Consider the following 24,157-nt stretch of genomic DNA (forward strand, 5'->3'; position numbering starts at 1 on the left):
CTCTCTCTCTCTCTCTCTCTCTCTCTCTCTCTCTCTCTCTCTCTCTCTCTCTCTCTCTCCTCTCTTTCTCTCTCTCTCTCTCTCTCTCTCCTATCCTACTGGTAGTTACACGTTTTTATTAAGCTGGCCTCAGGGTTTCCCTTCACTCTCATTCCTGGGAATTTTCTTCACCTTTCTTCTATGTGGAATCCTCTGTTTCTCAGAACTCAAGTTTTCCTTCCTAGGGTTGCTTCCTTGTTTTGGTGGTGCAACTCCTCTAGCCTCTAGCAGCTTCCTGTAAAAGAGGGCTTGCATGAGAGGTAAATTTTTTGAGACCTTTCAAGTATCAAAATAATTTATCCTTTGTATGCTCTATTCATATCTTGCTTGAGGGTAGAATAATTTTTCTTTTCGGAAACAGGTTCTTGCTCTGTCACCCAGGGTGGAGTGCAGTGGCATGATCGTAGTTCTCTACAGCCTCAACCTCTTGTGCTCAAGCAATTCTTTTCCTTCAGCCTCCCAAGTAGCTGGGACTACAGGCACATGCCACCACACTTGGCTAATTTTTTTTTAATTCTTTTTTTTTTTTTTTTAGTAAAGACAGTCTCAATATGTTGCCCAGGCTGGTCTCAAACTCCTGGGCTCAGGTGATCCTCCCACCTTGGCCTCTAATTTTTTAAAAGCATTTTTCTGTTATCTTTTAACTTCTAATATTACTTTTAAGAAACTTGATTTCATTCTGATTTTTAAACTTTTGTATTTGACCTGTTTTATTTTCTTCTTTCTGGGAATTGTTAAGGATATTTTCTGTATCCCCAGTGTTCTGAACTTGTGTTTTTTGCTTCTGGGACATTTTCTTGTTTTATATATTTGATAATATTTTCTTAACTTTCTCTTTTTCTTTGTGAAATACTTATTATTCAGATGCCTTGCGGACTAGACTGAGTCTCTAATTTTCTTATTTCTCAAAATATTTTTTTCTACTCTCTGGGAAATTTTCTCAACTTTATCCTGCATTGAGCTAATATTTGTGAAATAATTTCTAGAGGCTTATTTATCGTATATACCTTCAATATGTTACCAGTAATACTATTTGAAATTTTGTAACCCTATCCCTCTAAAGGATAAGTATGAAGGACCTTATCTAATCATTTAACTTAGACCTGATAACATGATTCACCTGTATTTAATCAGCACTTCGTTTATTTGTTATGTGTTTTATTCTATTTTATTTTTTAGAGAGAGGGTCTCATTCTGTCACCCAGACTGCAGTGAAATGTTGCTTCCATAGCTCGCTGCAGCTTTGAGCTCCTGGTCTCAAGCAGACTTCCTGCATTGACCTCCCAAAGCACCACGATTACAGGCATGAGCCACCACTTCCGGCCATTTAATCAGCATTTTAAAATGAGAAATTATATTCTGATTTGTAACCGAAGACATTGAAAACATATTTCTCTACTGTACTTTTGCCCATTATAGCAGGAATGGCATATTGCACTACCACAGTGGTTCCACTGCCAGTGTAGTGACCTAGGGATTGGTTCCAGCCAAGATTCTCTTGTACACCAGTGATTTATTAGCTCTCTGTGTGTACATATTAGAGCAAATAATTCTTGATAGGAACATGCCAGGTGTTATGCTATGAGTTAGGTGATAAAGAGAAGTATGGCTTCAAACATACACTTCTCTCCATTCTCCATGATTTTATCATTTATTAAGAAATCCAGTACTTCTAATTTAGGACCTTCCTATATGTTGTTTACTTTGAATTAGGGAAATGTTTTATTACTATTAAAAAAATACATATAAACAAGCACTTCAAAAAGGGGTATGATATGGACATATAACCAAGGTAAAACATGGGTAGTCTTACTTTATTATTAATAATTCACAATTCTTTTTTTTTTAAATCTAGTATCTTCTTAATAATTTTATCAAGACAACTGAAAGTAATATAATGAAGCAGACAATTTGTAGTTACCTAGATTGTGAACGATCTTGTGAAGCTGACATTTTGAAGAACACCAGTTACAAGGTACTGTAATTGTCAATTAACAGTATTTTTAAAAAGCAATTGAAAAATTATATATATAAAATTATAAAAATTATGTATAAAATATTTTAAAAGAGCATTTAGTTAGAGCAGCTGAAAAGTTATTTGACTGTCTCTGAGAACTTAGATTCAGAGTGATCAGGAATTATTCTGTGAGTCAATAAAAGAATAAATTGGTTTTGCTAAGGTTTTGTAACATTCACGTGCATCTGAAGTTATAAGTATTATTCCTGCAGTCAATCATACAGTAAAAATGATCTAAAAAATGCTTTACTTTATAGTTAGAATTGTTAGAGGTTAAGAATGGTAGCATTTTACTAAGGGGAAAGGTTGTCACTCCTCAGGAATGATGCTACTAAATAAGTGATCATTTTCTCTTCTATGGGCCTTGGCAGGGGGAAAAGTAACCAGCCTTGATTTGTCTCTCTGGATCTATCAGAATACTTCTGATAGATCTATCTCTCTGCATCTATCAGAATACTTCTGATAGATCTATCTCTCTGGATCTATCAGAATAAGACTTTGTGAAATCACAAGATAGAATGAGACAATGTGCAAATCAGACAATACTTGTAAAAAAATAACTGAAATCTTAATTGCGAGGCATGATGTGTACAGCCAGTCCAATAGTTCGGGAGAAGGAGAAGACCAGGATCTACTCAATAGAAGTTGAAAAGTGAGCCTGGTGAGATGCAGTGCTCAGGGTCAAGCTTGTTCAGTATTGGTTTAGGTGACATGGCGATATGGTCCTAAGGTTTCTCAAGAATGCTTTAGGGTTCTAATCAAATGAACAACAGCATGTAACAGCAGAAATACCTGGGCACACAATTTAATTTTTGTCATCAAAGTAAACATTTTAAAAAGTAAGGCTGTAGTTTCCAGGCAGGGTACAGTGGGAAGGACAGGCAATCTACATGCTCAGAAAAACCAGTAGCTCAGGAGCTGTCAGCAAGGCAGCAAATCTGAGTTCTCATGATTGGTAACAGAGGGGATTCAGGCAGTAATGGTATGGAGCTGGGGATGGAGGAAAAGAGACATGTAAAAATGGAGATAAACATGTTCCTCTATAGACATCACTCACTGGGTTTCTGATACTGTGTTGTACGTAGAATATGGAAAATATATTAACTTTTCAAGTTATTGACCATTTTTTACCATCCTAATTTTCCTGTCTTTAGTGACTTGTAATTTGGTGATCTCTGATTTCTGTTGATAAATTTTGAATGCCATGTAAAATTTAATTATAGAATAATTTTTAAAGTGACTTAATATAATTTTTTTTATCTGTATAAGAATCGCCATGTCCTTACTGATAACTTACTTTTATTTTTTTGCAGGGATTTTTTCAGTTAATGTGCAGTAAAAGTTGCTGTGTTTATTTCCATAAAATTTGCTGGAAAAAGTTCAAGAATTTAAAGTATCCAGGTGAAAATGATCAGGTATTATATTCATTCTTAAAACTACAACAGCATTTCTTCCTCTACCCTTTCCTCTTTTGTTCTCTCCCCCATCGTTTCTTCCTGTTCATAACTTCCCTCCTTCTTTTTACTTCCTTCTTTTTTTCTTTTTCTTTTACTTCCTTCTTTGTTCTTTCCCAATTCTCTCTGATGCTTATCTCCCTACCACTTTTCATTCATTATCATCATTTATTGAACAGCTCTTTGTAGATGATACGCTACCAGTTGATTTGCTTAGTGGTTTCTATCTATTTGTTCCCTTCCTTTTAGAAATGTATACTCTTAAGAATAGAAATATTGTTGCATATATGCACATAGGATCATAGAATAGAATTTCTTAGTAAACACACAGAAAGGATAATTATACAATTTTAAGGATTTCCATTTTAGAGGTGATGAACAAGGACAGATTTCATAGTCTTCAAAAATATATTTGGAATCTTTAATATTTATATTTAGTTATAATGGTTACATATATATAGTTATAGATAATATGTAATTATATAACATTATAGTTATATATTATATGTAATAGTTATAATTATAACTATAATTATATGTTATAATTATATATAACTGTATAACTATATAATTATATAACTATAATTTTATAAGTTATAATTATAACTATAATTATATGTTATAATTATATATAACTGTATAACTATATAATTATATAACTATAATTTTATAAGTTATAATTATAACTATAATATATAATTGTTATAATTATTAACTATTATAATATATAACATACAATAGAGTTTTTTGCAACTAATATTAAAGTGGAAATACAAAGCCCAGCTCTGAATTAATTACTCCTTAGTGAGCTGATGACCGTAAGTTGGGTCTATAATGTTTGGTTCTATAGTGTTTACATTCTATAAACAACAGAAAACTCATTTAAAGTAATTGTGGTGTAGTAGAAAATGCATTGAATATGGAGTTGGGAGATCTGGGTTCAAGTCCAGACTGAGCCACTTACTAGTTTTATTATATTAGACTGGTAACTTAATTGCTCAAATACTAATTTTTTTAAGCTGTAAATTAAGAATAAGATAAACCTATTTCATAGGGTTTTTGTAAGAATTAACAGATAAAACAGATGAACTCACGTTGTGAACTGTAAAAACAATTGTATAAAGATTTACTTATTTATTTTTAAGTGGTATATACTTTACAATTTCCTTGATTGTTGGGGCAGTTAATATTACTGAATTTTAGAAAGAGAAGTAAAAGAAAAATGAGTAACTTAGCCAAAAGAAATAGCAGGCCAGAACTAAAGAAAGGATGTAACATTTTTATTCTTTCCTTTTCCTTAGAATCCTCATGTATCTGATAGAAATTCAGTAATCCTCTTTACGCATACTTAATGAGTACATTTTACTTGAAGTTGCTTTCTCTGGAGCAGCAAATGCATCTTAGTCTGTGATACAGCTACTTGAAGATTTTGAAGTAGAGTGAAATCATACATTTTAAATAGGATATCCATTGATTTATGAAATGGACCATCTTTTAACAGCTACCTGTCAAATATTCCCATCTTCCAGTTTACTGTCTAGCAACATTTGCTTCTAACTACATTTATTTAAATATAATCAGATTTGCATATCAGTGATTTTTTCTATTTTTATTTTTTTCTATTAATAACTTTAGAGTTTTAGTGGGAAAAAATGCTTGAAGGAAGGATGTACAGGTGACATGGTAAGGATGCTGCAGTGTGATGTACCTGGAATTGTTAAAATTTTGGTGAGTATCTTGTTTTGTCCTTTTTTTTTTTTCCTTGCTTTCCTTCCTTGGAAAAATATTTTTAAGTTGAAACAGACCTGGGATCATCATAATTGGATTCCAGCCATGTTGCCTTTGATGGTGACTGAGCTGTTGGACCTTTTTATTGCTGTGATTTATGCAAAGTAGTATTTAAGTGGTCTTTAAGAACAGTAAAAATTTAAGAATAAAGAGAAAGACACAAAAAGAGAAACAAAGACAAAATATGCCATAAGTATACCAATAAGGAAAGTATTGTGAACTAAGGATAATGTATCTAATCCTTTGACTTTCTAACCTAAGGTTAAAAATAATTTTAGACTTTCTGAACCTCTTTTAGTCTGTAAATAACCCCCTATGAAAGTATCTATAGAACATCACATATAGTACCTGTTACATAAAATGCACTCAGATGATACCCATTTTATGGTTTAATTAATGAACTATCTTGTTGAATTTTTAGTTTATAACTAAATAGACCAAATTATGACTAGAAATGTATCTTATTTCTTTATTTTAAAATATGCTATTTTTGTATTTCAGGTTTGGCATTTAAATCCTATAGTGATGTAAAGTAGAACTGCTTTTTTAAGGTCAACTCTAGTTTGTTTTTTTCATCAGGATTATTTATTACTTACCTTGTTATTTATGTTTTGTTTGTTTTATATTCACTGTGACTTAACTCTCATTGTATGTTTCAAATGTTAAGCTAAGAAATAACATTACAAATTTTGAAAATTGAACTACTTTAGGGCTATTTTTTCCCCATTACTTGCAGTTTGAAGTTGTGAGAAAGGATGAATATGTAACCATTGAAAATTTAGGAGCAAGGTAAGCTTAAAATAAAATATTCTGTTATTTTTTTGGAATATGCATATATTTTTTGGTTGCTTAATTCTTCTGTGTTTCTGTCATCTAATGGAGCTGCATTAAATTTTAAGGTAGTATTAAGGTTTGTGAAAAAAATCGTATTTAATTGCCATTTGTTTCCCTCTCTATCACCATTTATTGTAGACATTTTACGTTCTAAAGTGGAGATGGAGAAATTATGTGAATACTTTCCCATTAAGTGTAAAAATAATCCTTTTCTTTGAACTAAGATATTTTTCTTAAAGTTAGTTTGTTATGAAATACAGACTTTTCTATATTTCAAAACTTATCCAAACCACTAAGCTTGTCTTACAATTAGAATCTTCCTATTTCTTAGATGAGAAAACTGTATTGCAGAGTAATATATTTGATAAGCCCAGAATTAATATATTACAGAGTGTTGCTACTGAAGTTAGAAATTTCAATACAAATGTTCTCCTAATCCATTGATTCTCTTTTTCTTCTGTTTAATGTGTAAATGCCATTTTTCAATCTAGTAGGGACATTGCATTGACATCTAAAGCATCAGTTTTCCCTTATTAGTTAATGAAGCCCAAATCTTTATACCTAGCACAGATCTCTCTCCTAAAAGCTTGACCTGTATACTTACCTGCATACTAAATATCTCTATTTTTATTTTTCAAAAATGTTTATAATTCAGCATGGCCAAAACTGGACTCATGATCTTTCTTTCTAACACTACTTTGTAACTTTTTTAAAAGTCCTGTCAATTCAGTTTTTTTTTTTTTTTTTGAGACAGAGTCTCACTCTGTTGCCCAGGCTGGAGTGCAGTGGCTCGATCTCGGCTCACTGCAAGCTCTGCCTCCCGGGTTCATGCCATTCTGCCTCAGCCTCCCTTGTAGCTGGGACTACAGGTGCCCGTCATCACGCCCAGCTAATTTTTTTTGTATTTTTAGTAGAGACGGGGTTTCACTGTGTTAGCCAGGATGGTCTCAATCTCCTGACCTCGTGATACACCTGCCTTGACCTCCCAAAGTGCTGGGATTACAGGCGTGAGCCACTGCACCCGGCCAATTTAGTTTTTAAAATATAAATTTCTTCCTATTTCTGCCCTATCTCTACCACTTCACTAAACTAAATAAGGTTATCATTATTTCTCATTTGAAATTCTCAAACAGCTTCTTAAAACTGTCTGTCTTTAGCCTTTCCTTTTTCCAGTCTGTGGTTTTCATAACCATCAATAGGACTTTTCTAACATAAAAATTGGAATATATCACTTCTGTGCATGAAGATCTTTCAGAAGCTTCTCATTGCTCTTAAAATTAAGTTCAGATTCTTTAACTTAGCTCTTCACTTAACCTTGTACACAGCTGAACTCATTCATGCCATCTCTTGTCACTTTACTCTTAACCATACATGTACCAACTATACGGAGCTGCTTTTGGTTTCTTCAGTGTGCCATCTCAAGAAACTTCCCAAGTTATTGCATTGAAGTGTATCTAGTTTACTGTTTGACCTCCAAGCTTTGCTTGGAATACTCTGCTTTGCCTAGTTAATACTTTCGAAAAGCCGTACTTAGATTACAGTAGATGTTCTATAACGTATTTCCTCTATTTCTATCAAAACATTTACTAACGTTTATTACACTTTCTTCTCCATTTGAATGTAACCTCCACCAGGGCAAGGACTTTATCTTGTTTTCTGGTATGTTCCTGGCACATAGCATAATATCTGGCACATAGCTAGGCCACAATAAATACAAAGTAGAGATTCTGGATTCCATTATTCCCCAATGGGTAATGTTACTTTCATTTTGACAGGCCACTAATTTGGCTAGATGTGAACTTTGAACACTTTCGGATCCAGTCTGAGTCCAGATCTTTTGGCCTTAGTTGAGCTGCTTTTAGTCTGTTCCACACATGTGGTTCAGTGTTCGGTCAGAGAATTGTGGGAAAGAATTTGGGGATCTCTTTTCTGATTACTTCCCCTTCTAGGATTCCCCCATTCGCTTAGGAGTCATGTTTCCATTTCAGTTTTCTGGTTTCTTCAGCCAAAGAGACCTTTTCTCTGTAGTGATATCACCTTTCTCATTCCTAATGTTAGCAATTTGTGTCTTTTTGTGTTTTTTTTTTTTTTTTCTTGATCATTCTGGATAGAAGTTTATCAATTTTGTTGATCTTTTCAAAGAATCAGCTTTTAATTTTACTGATTTTTCTGTAATGTTTTTGTTTTAAATTTCATTGATGCTCTTTGTAATTTCATTTCTTTTGTTTGCTTTGGGTTTAATTTGCTTTGTTTTTTTAAGGTGAAAGCTTTGATCATTGATTCGAGACCTTTGTCTTTATAAACTGATTTTACATTAAGCATTGCTTTAACTGTGTCCCATATATTTTGATGTGTAGAAGTTTATTATTACTATTTTCATTGTATTTTAAATATTTTCTAGTTTTGTGTGTGTGTGTATGTTTTAACCATAGGCTCTTTCGGATTTGTTAAATTGCCAAATGTTTGGTAATATTTCAGCTGTCTTTCCAGATATTGACTTTTAGTTTAATTCTCTTGCAGTAATTTATTTTATGATCATATTACTGTGTATCTTGGTGAATGTTCCACTTGCATTTGTAAAGAATCTGTTTTCTGATCTTGAATGAAATAGTCTATACATTAGATAAAATTAGTTTACAGCTCTGTTTCATCATTCTATATCATTTTTGATTATTTACTTTTTCCACCAGTTACTCAGGGAATGTTGAAGTATACGATTCATTTTTTTTGTCTACTGTCTAATTGTATATCTAGAAACTCTTATTAAATGCTACACACACATCTAGGATTGTTACCTTTTTTTCTTGACAATTTGACCCCTTTATTCTTATTTAACATCTTTTTGTGTGTGTGTGTGTGTGTGTGTGGGATGGAGTCTCGCCCTGTCACCCAGGTTGGAAATCTGTGGCGTGCTGTCAGCTCACTGCAACCTCCGCCTCCCAGGTTCAAGCGATTCTCCTGCCTCAGCCTCCTGAATAGCTGAGACTACAGGCGCACGCCGCCATGCCCAGCTAGTTTTTGTTATTTTTGGTAGAGATGGGGTTTCACCATCTCTACTAGGATGACTAGGATGGTCTCCGTCTCCTGACCTCATGATCCACCTGCTTCGGCCTCCCAAAGTGCTGGGATTACAGGCATGAGCCACTGTGCCCAGCTTTAATATCTCTTTTTAACCCTGATAGTATTCTTGCCTTAAGTGTTTTTTGTCTGTTATTAATATAGCTACTGCAGCTTTCTTTTGATTAGTGTTTGCATGGTATATCCTTTTGCATCCATTTACTTCAACCTATGTATATAGGTGGCATAGATCTTTCTTGTTTTATATATACAATATGACAATCTCTGCCTTTAAATTTTTTTTTATTCCATTTGTATTTTCTTTACTAATTTATATGGTTGGAAATCTACTGTCTGCCTTGTTGTTTTCAGTTTTCCCTATCTGTCTTTATTGTTTATTTTCTGGTTTGGTTTATTAGTTTTACCCTTTTTTAGTGGTTGCTTGAGGACTTACAATACATATTTTTAACTTACCAAAGTTTATTTTAAAATAGTATTATACCACAGCATGTACAGTGTAAGATACACCTTACAATAATAGATTTTCATTTCTTCCCTCTTTTGTGCTATTGTTTTAATATGTTTTACTTCTGCTTACTTTATAAATTACATAATGTTACTTGTAAGTGTAGTTTAATTTTTTCTGTTTTGAACATTATTGTGGAAACATTCATTTTATGCATTTTAAAATCATGTTTAGTGTGATTCCATTCTTACTATTATAGTTTTAGAGTTTTCATTTTTATTGCTTCACTAATTTAACCATTCTGCCATTAACAGATGTTTATTTCTAGGTCCTGGCTCTAACAATAGTTTTGCAGTGAACACTCTTGTACATGTCGCTAGGTCATTATGAGCAGAAAATTTTCCAGAATATATACCTAAAAGTAGAATTGCTAGGCCACCTGTATATATCTGTAACTTTACTAGCTTTTGCCAAATTGTTTTCCAGCGTGGTTTTACAAATGTACACTCCCCACCAACAGTATGGGAAATACCTTTTACTCAGTATCTTTGCCAATGACTTCATATTGTCAGAGTTTTACATTTTTTCAATGTAATGTGCAACTAACAGTGTTGCAGTGGTACTGGAGATAAAAATCAGTTAACAATAACAAACAACCACCACCAAAATCCCTTTCCTCATTAAGCTTACATTGTAACGTTGTTGTCCAGTATTTTTTTGTTTTGTTTTCCGTGGTTCATTTCAAAGCCAAGCCATCTGTTTAATGGCAGCATTTACCTAATGCTTATTCTAGTTAATACATTTTGCTACTTTATTTTTTATTTTTCTAATTATTTGTATTGATGTTCTACTAGCATCTTTATTGTTTTTAATCAGTAGGTGTTAAATGAGTTGGGTTTTCTTGGAATAGTTATTGCCAAAAATATTATATGGTGAAGAGAGGTCCAGGGAGGACTTCTAGGTTTGCCATTTTTCTGTTTGCTTGCTTGGTTTTTGTTTTGTTTTTTTTTTTTTTGTCTTACAATGCAAAGCTTTCTTTCCTTTTTTTCTGCTACCACACATCCTTTTTGCAAGGAAATTTGTAATATGATAGTTTTAGTATGAAATCTGGCAATACTGCTTACTTGATAATTCCAATGAAAGTGACAGTGTAGGGTTTTCATTGTTGGTGAGCTCTATTTGTTCATTATTTTTTCTCCTTCTTGAATTATTTCTAGGAGTAGAAGATGAAAATAGTTACTTAGCCATGCTCATACTAGAAATCTTGACTGACTTTCACATTATTTTATTTCCACTATAACTTAATTTTTTTCCATTTGCAGTTATAAAAAGTTGATATCTCTGAAAATAACTGATACTGATATAAGACCGAAGATCAGTTTAAAATTTAATACAAAAGGTATTATTTTATTTTTATATGCCTTCTGTTGAAAAGTATGTTAAAATTTTTGACTTCTCTGTCAACTTTCATGCCATTAACAACCACGTCTTTACTGTGTTTGTCATTCACTGAGCTTGGGGTTATACCAGCACTTGGTGTAGGCTGGAAATCACAGACAGGAAGATCAGCAGATGTATGGATCTCACATTACCTTGGCATCCTATAGAGAGGCTTGCTAGGTCTGGTGCATAACTGTGACTATACCACGGGATTGTGTTCCAGCAGAGGTTTTCTACCAACCCTTCCTTCCCTTGTTGCATTCCTTCTTAATAGAGCAAGCATTAGAGTACCCTTACATGAAAGGAATGAACATTTTGAGTTTGAGGCCAAGTACTCTAAACTTAGCTGCCAGCTTTTTAGGAGTGTGCTAGAAAATGCCCTACCCAGAACCTGGAGACCTTAATTAAGGGACCGTGGGCCCATGGAAGAATAATTTGGTGGCAGTCCAGCCAACTTTGTATTTGGTAACCCAAAGAAAGCTCCCTGTGTCATTAGCTTTTTAACTTTGCCTCCACAGTGTATATCGAGTATTTCAAGCAAAAATGTTAATTTAATAAATCTCTTGAAACATAGAATCTTGAAGGATAAAATAAAGCTGCATTTTGTAAGAAACATATATTTTGATATCCATATAACACCAAATGCCATCGTATACCAAATTATTAGTACTTTCTAATTCACCTCAGCCCACTTTTCTCCTTTGAAAGCACTATTAAAACAGGAAAATACCAAATAGTTCAGTTTCATGCCTTATTCCATGTTATTGATGAAATACCTACCTCTCTTTTTTTGAGGGAGTGAGAAGATGAGGTTTATTAAATCAGAATTTCTCAAACATTATACATATATTTGATATATATCTGGCAATTTTGTTAAAAGGCAGATTTCAATTCAGTAGGTCTGGAGTGGTGCCTGAGACTGTGCTTTTCTAACAGGCTCTCAGGTGGATGCTTGATGCTGCTGGTCTCTGGGCTACCCTTTGAGTAGCAAGGAGCTGGATCTTTTGGCATTTCTTGATATAGATCTGACCTATCTGGTATAGTAGTCCCTAGCTGTATGTGCCTGCTTAAATTTAAATTAATTAAAATTAAATTGAAAATTCAGTTCCTTAGTCACCCAAGCAGCATTTCCAGTGCTCAATGAGTATTAGTGCAAATATAAAACATTTTATCACACGATATTCTGTTGGACAGTGCTGATTAGGATAAAGTATAATTGTTTATGTAAAGTATAGTTAAACATTGACAATTAGCATTCTTGGCAAATTTTAGAGTTTTTAAAGACCTAATACTGTGATGTCATTTTGTTGCCAAAGATCATTTACTTGAACAAAACCTTGGATGATTGAAAGACTTCTGTGGTGATTAGTCTTTGTTATTACTTTTGCTTGGGAACATGTTTTTTTTAGATGTTTTGACAGAGAGAAAGCAGCATGCTAATTGAGCACTGGCTGTGGCAAAGCCCTGTACTATCCTTCATTCTTTTGGAATAGTTTTTATCCTGCAGGAGCTTAGGATATAATGTGAGAGACAAAATAGAAAAAGAGAATTAATGTAGAATGTCTTGACTTCCCAAAATTTATTTTCAGATGAAATGCCTATCTTCAAGCTTGATTATAATTATTTCTATCATCTGCTTCATATAATTATTATTTCTGGTACTGACATTGTTCGACAAATATTTGATGAGGCTATGCCACCCCCTCTTTTGAAAAAAGAGCTTCTTATACACAAGAATGTGCTGGAATCCTACTATAACCATCTTTGGACCAATCATCCTTTGGGTGGATCATGGCATCTGCTTTATCCTCCAAACAAGGAGTTACCACAATCCAAACAGTTTGACTTATGCCTCCTATTAGCTCTTATAAAACATTTGAATGTGTTCCCTGCACCCAAAAAAGGATGGAATATGGAACCGCCATCTTCTGACATCTCTAAATCCGCAGACATCCTGCGACTGTGCAAATACAGGGATATCCTCCTTAGTGAGATTTTGATGAATGGTCTCACTGAGTCACAGTTCAGTTCAATTTGGAAAAAGGTTTCAGATATTCTTCTGCGCCTTGGGATGAAGCAAGAGGATATTGACAAAGTGAAGGAGAATCCCATTGAGAATATCTCCCTTGATTACCATCAGCTATCCATCTACCTAGGCATACCAGTACCAGAAATCATACAGAGGATGTTATCCTGCTATCAACAAGGTACTAAGTGATTATTTACTTCAGCCAATAAACTTCCGTTGATTGAATGTCTACTCTGTGCCAGGCACAGTGCAAAGGGCAAGAGATTCAGTGAGTTCATGGTTTTGGGAAAATGGACTCATCAGGAGGGTAATAGAAATTATAGTGCTAGAGATGTTTCCAGAATACCATGGGAAATCCTAGGCTGAAGGAGTCCAAAAAGCTTTCTGGAGAGTGTGATAGTTAAAGAACTATTAATGGTGTGCAGAAGTTAGCCAGGTGAAAAAGATTGAGAAGGATGTTTCAGAGGGAAACAAAAATAAACGTATAGAAACATAAAAATATACTGCAGGCAACTAAAAAAGGTTGGCTTTATTGAGATTAGGGGAGAGTTCATAAGGTACATTCAAGAGGATTTTTTTGTCACATTGAGGAGTTCGCATTTTTCAGACAGAAATCGTTGAAGACTTTTAAGTAGAGTTTTATCACATTAAGTGGAGTTTTATTCTCCAAAATTAGTAAAGTCTAAAACCATGACATATAGGTACTGTGTGGTTTCAAAGATGTTCGTTTAGACAGTGTGGATGTATGTTTCTTCTACTTTCTAGCAGAACCTTTTTTAGTTTACAATTTTAGCAGCTATTCATTGGCTGTAGGTAATTTTAAAAATCAGGTAACATTCAGGCAAGTGTTTGTATTGGCCATTCCCCAACTTGTCTATTGATATGGAAAAGACTTCAGACCTCCTCTCCCACATCTCAGGATACCTTCTCAACTATTCTTTTGGAAAGCAGAGTTCAAGACATGACAACATTTCTGAAACCCTGCTGTGCTATTCGGGATGACTTCCTGGTCCCAAGTAATTTACAGCCCAATGAACAACTGATGACCACATTGATGCTATATAAACACAACTACACAAGTTTCTAGTGAACTGGTCCAGGTTTTCTTCAGAGATAATTGCTGTGCCCAATTTCAGTCCTGGTATTTACTAAGGCTCTGGAATACCTTTGTTTTCTTGCATAATCTAAGAATGAAAGAAGAGGACACTGAGTTTGGTATATAAGAAAGTCAGGCAAGAATTTTTAACTTATAAATTAGGGTTTTAAAAAATACATTTACTCTATTAGGATTTTAAATAATTCATGAGAATAGAGTATTTGAGAAAGAGTTTTGAGCACCCATTCAATTCAAAGTATTTTAAGCAGTTCTTACTCAAGCAGTCAGAAGAGCTTATTGGTCAAGTCCCTTTACTAGAGGCTTTCTTACCATCTTATATTTCTTTCCTCAGCTATTATAGTTGCTTTTTATTTGGATATCTGATAATTTGATTAACATCCATCATCCCACTAAATCTCCATGAAGATTGTCCTTTTATTCTTCACCATTCAATCTCTGGAGCTTAACACAGCCTGATACACATTTTAGTGCTCAGTATTAATGGGCAAGGAGAGCAAGTGCTGATCTGGATAAATCAGATTGCTAGAAAGGTCCCAACTTTCAGTGGAGGTTTGCTGTGTAATTAACTATTGTTTCATGGCCTTAGACTGTAAACAAAAGTATTTGTTGCTTGGTTTAAAGTGCTTGTGTTGTAGGCTTTATCTGTGATACCACATTTTTGTTTACTTTTTTTTTTCTCTAATCATGGGTTTATAACCTTTATGTGATAAAGATTGTGTCTTGTCTAAACTGGATTGACGAGCAAAGCTGGTTATTTTTCCAGTTACTTATAGAATAAATTCGTGCAATATAAAAATATTCTGCCTTTTCTTAATCCTAGCCAGACATTCATTTGTTGCGATTGTACATCTAAAATTTTTCTTTATGTATTATAGGAATTGCTCTACAGTCAATAACGGGCAGTCAGCGTAAGTATATTTAAAAATAAAATGTGTATTTTAAGTATTTTAAGTAAATATATTTAAAAATAAAATGTGTAAATGACTTTTTAACAAGAGATACCTATGGAATTTTTATTTGATCAGATAAACTAAATGATAAACTATAATTGTGAAGAACTTGGGCCAGGCACAGTGGCTCACGCCCATAATCCCTGTACTTTGGGAGGCTGAGGCAGGTGGATCACAAGGTCAGGAGATCGAGACCATCCTGGCCAACATGGTGAAACCCCATCTCTGCTAAAAATACAAAAACTAGCCAGGTGTGGTGGCGGGTGCCTGTAGTCCCAGCTACTCAGGAGGCTGAGACAGGAAAATCGCTTGAACGCAGAAGGCAGAGGTTGCAGTGAGCCAAGATCATGCCACTGCACTCCAGCTTGGGTGACAGAGCAAGACTCAGTCTCCAAAAAAAAAGAAATTGGAAAATCATGTGATCAAATCGCCACTGGTCTGCTGAATCAAGAATGAGCTTTATTCTGCCTTTTGCTTAGTGCATGTGCTCCAGGATTTTCCCAAAGATTATGTTCTAACGTTTTAGTCACAGAAACTTCAGCAGGCAAAAATACCTTCCTGCTTTCTCTGTTTGGTGTTTAGCGTGTATAACTTCATTTAGTCTGTCTATTGTTTATAGCTATATACTTTTTTTGCCAGGTGATAAGTTGTAATTTTTTTATTTCCATTTTTGTGCTGTTTTTTTAAGTGCAATTAATATTCTTCAATTAAAATTATACTTAAAAATACACCACCACAGATTTGTTTGGGATAAAATGCTGGACTCTCTGAGACCAGTCAGACAAAGTCCACAAGTTTTGATTCTGAGTCTCTGGGCCAGTATCAAGGAGCAAAGTCTCAAAGAAAAGGTCACGTAATAGGGGGCTCACACCCCTCTTATGAAAAAGAAAGAAAACAGAAAAAATAGATCTTCTATCTTCTTATTCTTTATATTTCAGATATATGTGCTAAAATAATATGAGTTGAAGTATTAATAGAATCAAGGTCAGGACATGCAAAATGTTAGTATTTAGAGTCTACTTAAGTTCTAGAGTATCTAATATCTAGAGTCTACCTAAGATTCCAGTAGGTAACATAGCACTCAGGTTCATACTGATTAGTTGCAGGCTGGTGTTTGCACATATTATTTGGTAATTGATAAATGAACACATTTTCATCGAGTAATTGAAAAGAGTAAGATATCTTTTATTTCTGTTTTGTGAATGTTGCTTTTTTGGCAAACATTTTATTATTGATAAGAAGCTGAAATTGCTTTCATCTAGATTTTGAGAATTTTGTCTTTAATGTTTAGGTATTGAAATAGAAGAGTTACAGAATGAGGAAGAAGAACTAAGTCCACCTCTCATGGAGTACAATATAAATGTGAAATCAAACCCTGAAATACAGTTTGCAGAACTTAATAAAGATGGGGCCTCAATACCCAGTGAATCTTCAACAGAATCTCTTAAAGATCTCCAGGAAGTATAAGCTCTCATTAATATTTGAGTTAGAAGAACTTATTCTGGGCCTTTAATTTGTTGCATGTGCTGTACTTAAAGCATCCCAGATAATTTTAGCTTATATTTTCGTAGTGTTTATATAGAGCTTGAATTGGAATGGTCCTTTCCTCAGTACTTCCTTCCATAATCTTTCCTGCCATAACCATTTATTTTGCCATCGTTTCTTAAATACTTACGTGGCAAGCATTATGCTAGATTGTAATTTTTTTTTTTAATCCCAATTGAGGTGGATATGGGAAGGTATTAGAAAGTAGAAGAAAGTATAGTCTAAAATAGAGAGGAAAGAAAGGAAGAGAAAAGTGGGATATTTCAAGACCGTTTGCACAGAGGTAGAATGTAAATCATCCAGAATGGAATCTCCATATTTCTTTACAAATAAGTGGTAATGGTTATTATATAGTCACTAAATTCTTCTTAGATCTTTCATCTTATAGGCATGAATATGTTGCTTTTTAAAAAGTGCCTTCCTCCTTTGTTACTCACATCCATGTGTGTAAGTGAGCATCTGTGAACTTTTATTAGTAACCTACTTATTGACATTATGTGTCGTTCCTTTATTCATCAGTGATTATTTAAGGACAGAAGACTAGGATTAAGATAAAAATGATGAAAACAAAAATAATTGTTTCCATAGAATCTAGAAAGAAATATCTATAATATTAAAAACAAAAGATCTTAGTGGTTAGAGGAAACATGTTTTGCAAAATAACCCATTGGACAGTTTGAATTACATATTTAATAAATAATTTTTTATCTACTAGGTTAAGAGTAAACAAAGGAAAAAGAAAAAGACTAAGAATAAAAAGGTAAGAGATTATAATAGCATTATAATAACTGATTATGAACACTTGATTAAATATATGAATTCATTGTTAGAACTTAAATTAGTTCAAATAGACATATAGCACAAATGATTCAATAGCTTACTGAATATATGATTATAGAGAAGTCTGCATATGTTATATCCTGAATGATTTTCAAGTATGAAATTGTATTTCATATTTCCCTAAATTGTAATTTATACATTTGCATATATAAATATAGACTGAATTAGTCATATGAAAATTTCATTAATTTCTACATGCCACTTATTTTTAAAATGAGTACTCATTGTTTTAAGAACAGCTCTTTGTCATATCTTTATTGATATGTTTAGAAGCAGCTTTCAAAACTTTTAAGAAATCTTGATTTTTTTTTTTTGTCTGAGACTATGCCAAAAATGCAATAATGTGCACAAAAAGGTACAAATACAAACCTCTTGCATTGCTGCTGCTTTGATATTTGTCAGTTGCTAGATACAAGTCAGTATCTAGCACAGTTTTAGCAGTGAGTCTCTTAATTGCTAGGAAAACTATAAGGGAAAGCCACATGTCTTTTTGTAATCAAGCATATAGATAACCACCATGTTATGCAACTTTGTGGTGAGAAAACATTGTTTTCTAGCCTGAAAAATATTTTTAAAATCTTGATATATTCTGTATATTATAAATTGAATGAGGATATTTGCCCAACCACAATCTGGTAAGCCCATGTTGTTAGTCATTGGGAAGTGTAAACGAATTGTAATCATTAATGAAACTTAAGACAATGAAGATGAATTTGTAAAATACTAATGAAGTCAGGATTTAAAAAAGAATTTATATGCGAATCTGATAAGTAAAATATCATTGTTATATTTAACAATCATTTATTATCATTTATTTTACTTGAAAGTTAAATTTTATTTTTTAAAGACATGAGTATGGATATTTTTCCTTACTTTTAGACAGTTCTTATCTGATAAAACAAACTAATTTGTTATTTTGATGATATTTTTAATTTTTGCCAAAGTATTGGTAAGTCATGGGTCTAATACTACATAAAACTGTCCAAGTAAATTCACAGCTGTCAAACCACCAAACTAAGTTGCAAGGGCATATAGTGTGTCTTGCCTTTACTGCCATAAAATTAAAATATGGTAATGCTCAAGTTCTCAAATTTTAGTTAAAATCCCATTTCTACTTCAAATTGAAATTAAAAAGGGAACAAACACAACTAGAAATAATATATTTGTTATTATAAATATAATTACACCACTCAAAAATTCGTGACTAGTAATATTAATTTTTTAAATTAAATGTCAGCAAATATCTAGGAACTTTTGTTTCTTTAACATCCTAAGGTTTTCTTCAATTTATATTATTAAGTAAAGTTGAAATACTTTCTGAAATAAGATAATTTTATCAAGATAAAATGTGGACATTAAAAGAGAGATCTTATATCTTTTACCTAAATTTTAAAGTGGGACCTCAAAAATGTCCTAGGACCTATGAAATGCTAAAAATGTATGCATATTATTACTTCATATGGAATAGTCTTATTCAAATAATCAGTTACTATATTGTAGGCACAAAGAATTGTCTAGTTATAGTGCAAAGCAACCAGTTATAAAAAGTGAAGCCAACCAGAGGGAGACTGACTCCATCTCAAAAACAAAAAAAAAAAGTAAAATCAACTAAACTCTCTAACTAGAAGTTCTCATGAAAAATTCTAGCATGTAGAAATTTGCTTGTGTTCTACAGTGCTGACAAAGTCTCCATGAGTGAAACTGTGTCCTCTTTTACTTATTTTATTACATAATATGTCTGACTTACATCCTAAAAATACCTATCAGGGACTCTCTGAAAGAATATGAAGCAAAAGTAAAATTTGTATAGCAAATAGAGGGGCAGTACAGATAACTTCTAACTAGTATGTATAGGAACTTTGTAGCTGCTCTATATGTTCCCTTTCTTCAGTTAAGTATTTAGTATTTGGCTTCTAATATATCCAAATTATAAATTACTCTTTTGGGGGTTAATAAGATCCTCACATCCTCCACTCAGGGTTAAGTTGGGCAAAAGAATAGAAGACCTGTGATGAAGTGTTGGGAAAAAGGAAACATGACAGGAAATAAATCCAGGTCATCAAATTGGGTGACCTTGGCCAATCTCACTTTATGCCAATGAATGTATCAGCCATACGAAGCTGATACATTCATGCATAAAGTTGTCATGGGAAGAGCCAAAAGGGAATTTGAGAAATAATCCATTATGCTAGATGTGTTTATTGTGAACAATCAAAAGTCTTTTCAACTCAGGTATTCAAGTACACTAGAGCAAAGGCAGGGGTCAATAATTCTAAAACATAGAATCAAATTGGTACTGGACATTACTGGACATTAAGCATAAGGACAGATGCTGAAACACAAAAATCTGAGTATACAGACAAGAAAGCTAAACAAATTTGTACATACAGCATTGTATCTATAGAGAAGGAGACCCTAAAGTTTCTTGTATGCAAGAGATGGTAGAAATTAATACCGTAATACTCTTAGTTTAATGCGTGTTAAATGCCATCGATACTACCTTTATTTGGTATGTTGCCTTTATAGTTTTACTTTAATGAACATGAAATTTAGGACTTTAAGATTTTTTTCAAATGTGATCTTAACACTTCTTTTTCTGTGAGATTCTTAATGTATCTGTCTGATTTCTCCTTATATATAGGTTTTCATGAACCCTTGTAGTTAGTGTAGGAATAAATTGGAATTATATACATTGTGTCCAAAGGTATATCAATAGGTACAAACACATCTCCAATACTCACCTCTCATCTGAATCAGTGATTTTGAAGTCATGTTTCAAGACTCAGTAGATTATAAGACCAATTTGATAGATCACAGCTGCCATTTTAAAAAAAGGAAATAAAATAAATAGGAATAAAAAATACTAGAGTTCATCACATACAATATGAATAAGTTTTATTTCATGGAACTTATATTTCAGTTTTATACTTAGGTATAAAAGTATATGTGTAAGTGCATATGACATCATGATATATATTTCTTTAGTTATGATCAAAAATTTTTTGAGAAACACTGACCTAAATGTAATTATATTACTATTATGTTGTTTTGATATAGTTGATATAGATTACTAATTCTTAGGTTATTTTTCAGAATAAAGACTCAAAAGAAGACCAGGTGTAAGTATTAGTTTATTTAATTTTTAAGTTTTTCTTAGTATTTTTAAGGCATACTTTCCTAATATGACACAGGCTTCCTTCCTTTGGGAAGTTTTCTAAGAGAAGAAGGATAGTTCCTTGTCTTAATAATTAATAAGTTGCTGCTTTTTTATAGGAAGTAACAAAAAAGTTAAATGATCACTTAATGTTTAATTATCATTTGCTTTGGAAGAATAGAACCTCCTACCATTTTTCTGTAAGGCTACTTGAGTCGTTTTAAAATATAGTCTACATTGTAGTTAGACTGTATTTTAGTCTAGACATTGTAGTCTAGACCAAATCTCAACTAAGACCTATTTTAAAGGATGCATCACTCCTAGGTTTGTAGCCTAGGAGCAATAGGTTATGCCATATAGCCTAGGTGTGTAGTAGGCTATACCATCTAGTTTTGTTATGTCCCAGTCACCCCTTTTACCAAAAAGTTTGGCTTTGTTGTTTTTAAGACTTAACCTGCATTTTTTTAATCCAGTTATTCACGTGAATTTTGAACCTTTAATGGAAACATTTTAATGGCAAAATTATCACTGTATGTTGCATGTATTGTGCATGATTAATAACAGTGTAGTAGATGAAGGAAGGGATGGAGACAGTCTAATGAAGGGATCATTATTCCTACCAAAAAGTTTGTTAATTGAGTAGTAGTGACTTTGGAGAATTTTGAGGACGTAAAGTAAGATATCTTTAAAACAGCAGCAAGAACATATTTTGTTAACTTTAAAGCTATCACTTGTTGATATTTTCAATTAATGTGATCCACTTGATATATAAAATAGTTCATCATTTAAAATGGGTTTTCACTTTCTTTGGCAACAAGTTGAACCACTGGAGCAATAGTTTTGTTTTGTTTTTAGACTGTGTCTAAATGCCATAAATATAGCTTAATAAAGATAAAACAATGTCATCACTCACTTTGCTCATCTTGCTTACACAGTGGATCCAAATCTGGATAATGATCAGATCATCTAGGAAGCTTTGTCTTTAAATGAGAATTTTCAAATATACACAAAAGTAAAGAGAATGGTAGATATATAATAACATATATACCTATAACTCTGATTCAACAATTATCTATGTTTTTCACATTTGTTTCATACTTCCTTTGACATTTTGTTCTCTACTGAAGTGTTTTCAATCCCAAACATCCTTGTAATTTCACCCCTTCATTCTTCAGTTTACATCTTAGAAATATGAACATTTTCCTATATTATCTCAATGCTGTTACTGTATAGTTTTGTACTGCATAACAACATTTTGATCAAGGACAGACCTCAGGTATGATGTTGGTCCCATAAAATTATAATGAAGCTGAAAAATTCCTATTGCCTAGTAGTGGTGTAGCTATCATAACATTGTAGTGCTATTACTTTACTTTTTATAAATTTAGTGTAGCCTAAGTTTATGGTGTTTACTATAAAGTCTACAGTAGTATACAGTACTCACCACTCGTTCACTGACTCACCCAGAGCACCATCCAGTCCTACAAGCTCCATTCATGGTAAATGCCCTATACAGGTATACAATATTTTATGTTTTATATTGTATTTTCACTGTAATTTTTCTATGTTAGATACGTTTAAATACAGAAATACTTGTTACAACTGCCTGTCATATTCAGTACAGTAATATGCTGTAACAGATTTGTAGCCTCGGAGCAATATGTGTAGTAGGCTATACCATCTAGTTTTGTGCAATAACACTCTATGATATGTTACGACAAAAGCGCTTAACAACACATTTCTCAGAAAATATCCTTGTTGTTAAGCAATGCCTGAGTGTACCTTAAAAAATTTAGGAATAATCTTAGTGAACTTTTCAAAAACACAAATTCATTTATATTTTTACAGTTGTAGGTGTGCCTGGAAACATTTAATTTTTAAAAGCTCTTCAGGTAGCGTAGAAAAGTAATTGAGTTTGAGAATCAGTGGTCTACACAAGCAATTGATTTCATCGAACTTTTCAGAATGTTTGGGTCACTCTAGAATACCTCAGTAATACCTAATTACTGCTTATATAGTATTTTATGAATTATTCCACAAGCATTAGATTTCATTGTTTTCTAGATCTCAAGTGTTCTAAAAAAGTAATAATGTATCTTAGAGTTTCTATTCACTAGTTAAATTGAGTCATATCACACTCTAAGTAAAAATACTCCTATTTCTTGTTGTCATTCAAAGAGATTAGAATGGAAATTTAGAGCTACTAAGTAGTAGGCCAAGTGAAAGGACAGTAGCATGCAATTAAATTTTAGGAAAAAAGTGTAGAAATTGGTTAATTGCCATTGTATATATATATAGTATTTTCATTTTTTTAAAAGTGGTCTCTGTTAGTAGTGTAGTTACTGAAATCCATGTTATTACTGTAGTTCTTGTTAAAAGTTCTGTTACAAAAGAAACCTCCATTTTACAGTCTATTTTATATTGCTGTTTTCAACTCTCTATTTAAACGTACATTGGACCTAATCGCTGAAGTTGCTTAAACTAACCTACTTGTCAAGAAAATTAAGGGGGAACAAAGAATGTTATGATGGTAAAATAATACAGCAGATGTGCTTGCCAATATTTCTGAAAGTACCGTTTTCTAAAGCAACTGATGTTACTAGTTATAATTTGTAAAGTGAACTCTGTAGTGTCATAGTTCTTGAAAACAGTGGCATGAACAGAATTAAATAGGTACCTTGATTGAGTGCTACTTTAAATATGCTAATTATGAATCTTCAAAAGAAAGACTCAATATGAACACTATCCAAACTTTCTTTGGTCATGAACCCTTCTAATGCTGAGCATCTTATGAAACCAGTATAATACTCTTTGGAAGCAATAGCTTAGATGAAAATCACTATACAATTGTAAAAGCTCACATTGATTATGTCACCACTACAGCCCATATATGGTAGAAAAGGAAGAGCAGTTGAAGAAAGAACAAGCAAATCCACACTCAGTCAGTAGACCTATAAAAGATGATGCAAGTGATGTTCAAGAGGATTCTGCAATGGAAGACAAGTTCTATAGCCTGGATGAATTGCATATTCTGGACATGATAGAGCAGGTAAGCATGATTAGAGAGGGTGCCTGCCTTCTTTTAGATTCATTTGTTATCTAGAGTTTTTCCTGTGACTCTTTAAACAGCAAGACCCTTTGAAAACCCCAGTGGTTTATACTGTTTGTGAGGAGAAAGAGAAAAACATAAAAGGTAAGGAGGAATATATGAAGGGAAATAGAATAAGAAAACAAAGAACCTGTAGGAGCTGGAAACTTCACTTTAGCCCTCAAACCATTTCCTGGCTTTAAATATAGGGCAAAGTTAATTACAAATGCATTTCTTTTTTGTTTATTTATTTTTTTTATTATACTTTAAGTTCTAGGGTACATGTGCATAACATGCAGGTTTGTTACATATGTATACTTGTGCCATGTTGGTGTGCTG

General features: G+C 32.9%; 1 protein-coding gene across 2 annotated transcripts in view; it reads left to right on the forward strand.

Moving 5' to 3' along the window:
• DZIP3 (DAZ interacting zinc finger protein 3) overlaps positions 1-24,157 on the forward strand; it is a 104,224-nt gene that overhangs the window by 41,549 nt on the left and 38,518 nt on the right. For both annotated transcript variants that reach the window (XM_011932741.1, XM_011932742.1), the window contains 11 exons: positions 1,895-2,014; positions 3,370-3,471; positions 5,146-5,238; positions 6,035-6,087; positions 10,978-11,054; positions 12,685-13,302; positions 15,117-15,149; positions 16,483-16,652; positions 17,452-17,496; positions 20,670-20,695; positions 23,614-23,779. In XM_011932741.1, the coding sequence (XP_011788131.1) occupies positions 1,895-2,014; positions 3,370-3,471; positions 5,146-5,238; positions 6,035-6,087; positions 10,978-11,054; positions 12,685-13,302; positions 15,117-15,149; positions 16,483-16,652; positions 17,452-17,496; positions 20,670-20,695; positions 23,614-23,779 (1,503 nt within the window). The remainder of the gene's footprint in view (positions 1-1,894; positions 2,015-3,369; positions 3,472-5,145; positions 5,239-6,034; positions 6,088-10,977; positions 11,055-12,684; positions 13,303-15,116; positions 15,150-16,482; positions 16,653-17,451; positions 17,497-20,669; positions 20,696-23,613; positions 23,780-24,157) is intronic.

Source organism: Colobus angolensis, unplaced genomic scaffold (genome assembly GCF_000951035.1).
Source record: "Colobus angolensis palliatus isolate OR3802 unplaced genomic scaffold, Cang.pa_1.0 Scaffold98, whole genome shotgun sequence".
NCBI classification, from domain to species: Eukaryota; Metazoa; Chordata; class Mammalia; order Primates; family Cercopithecidae; genus Colobus; species Colobus angolensis.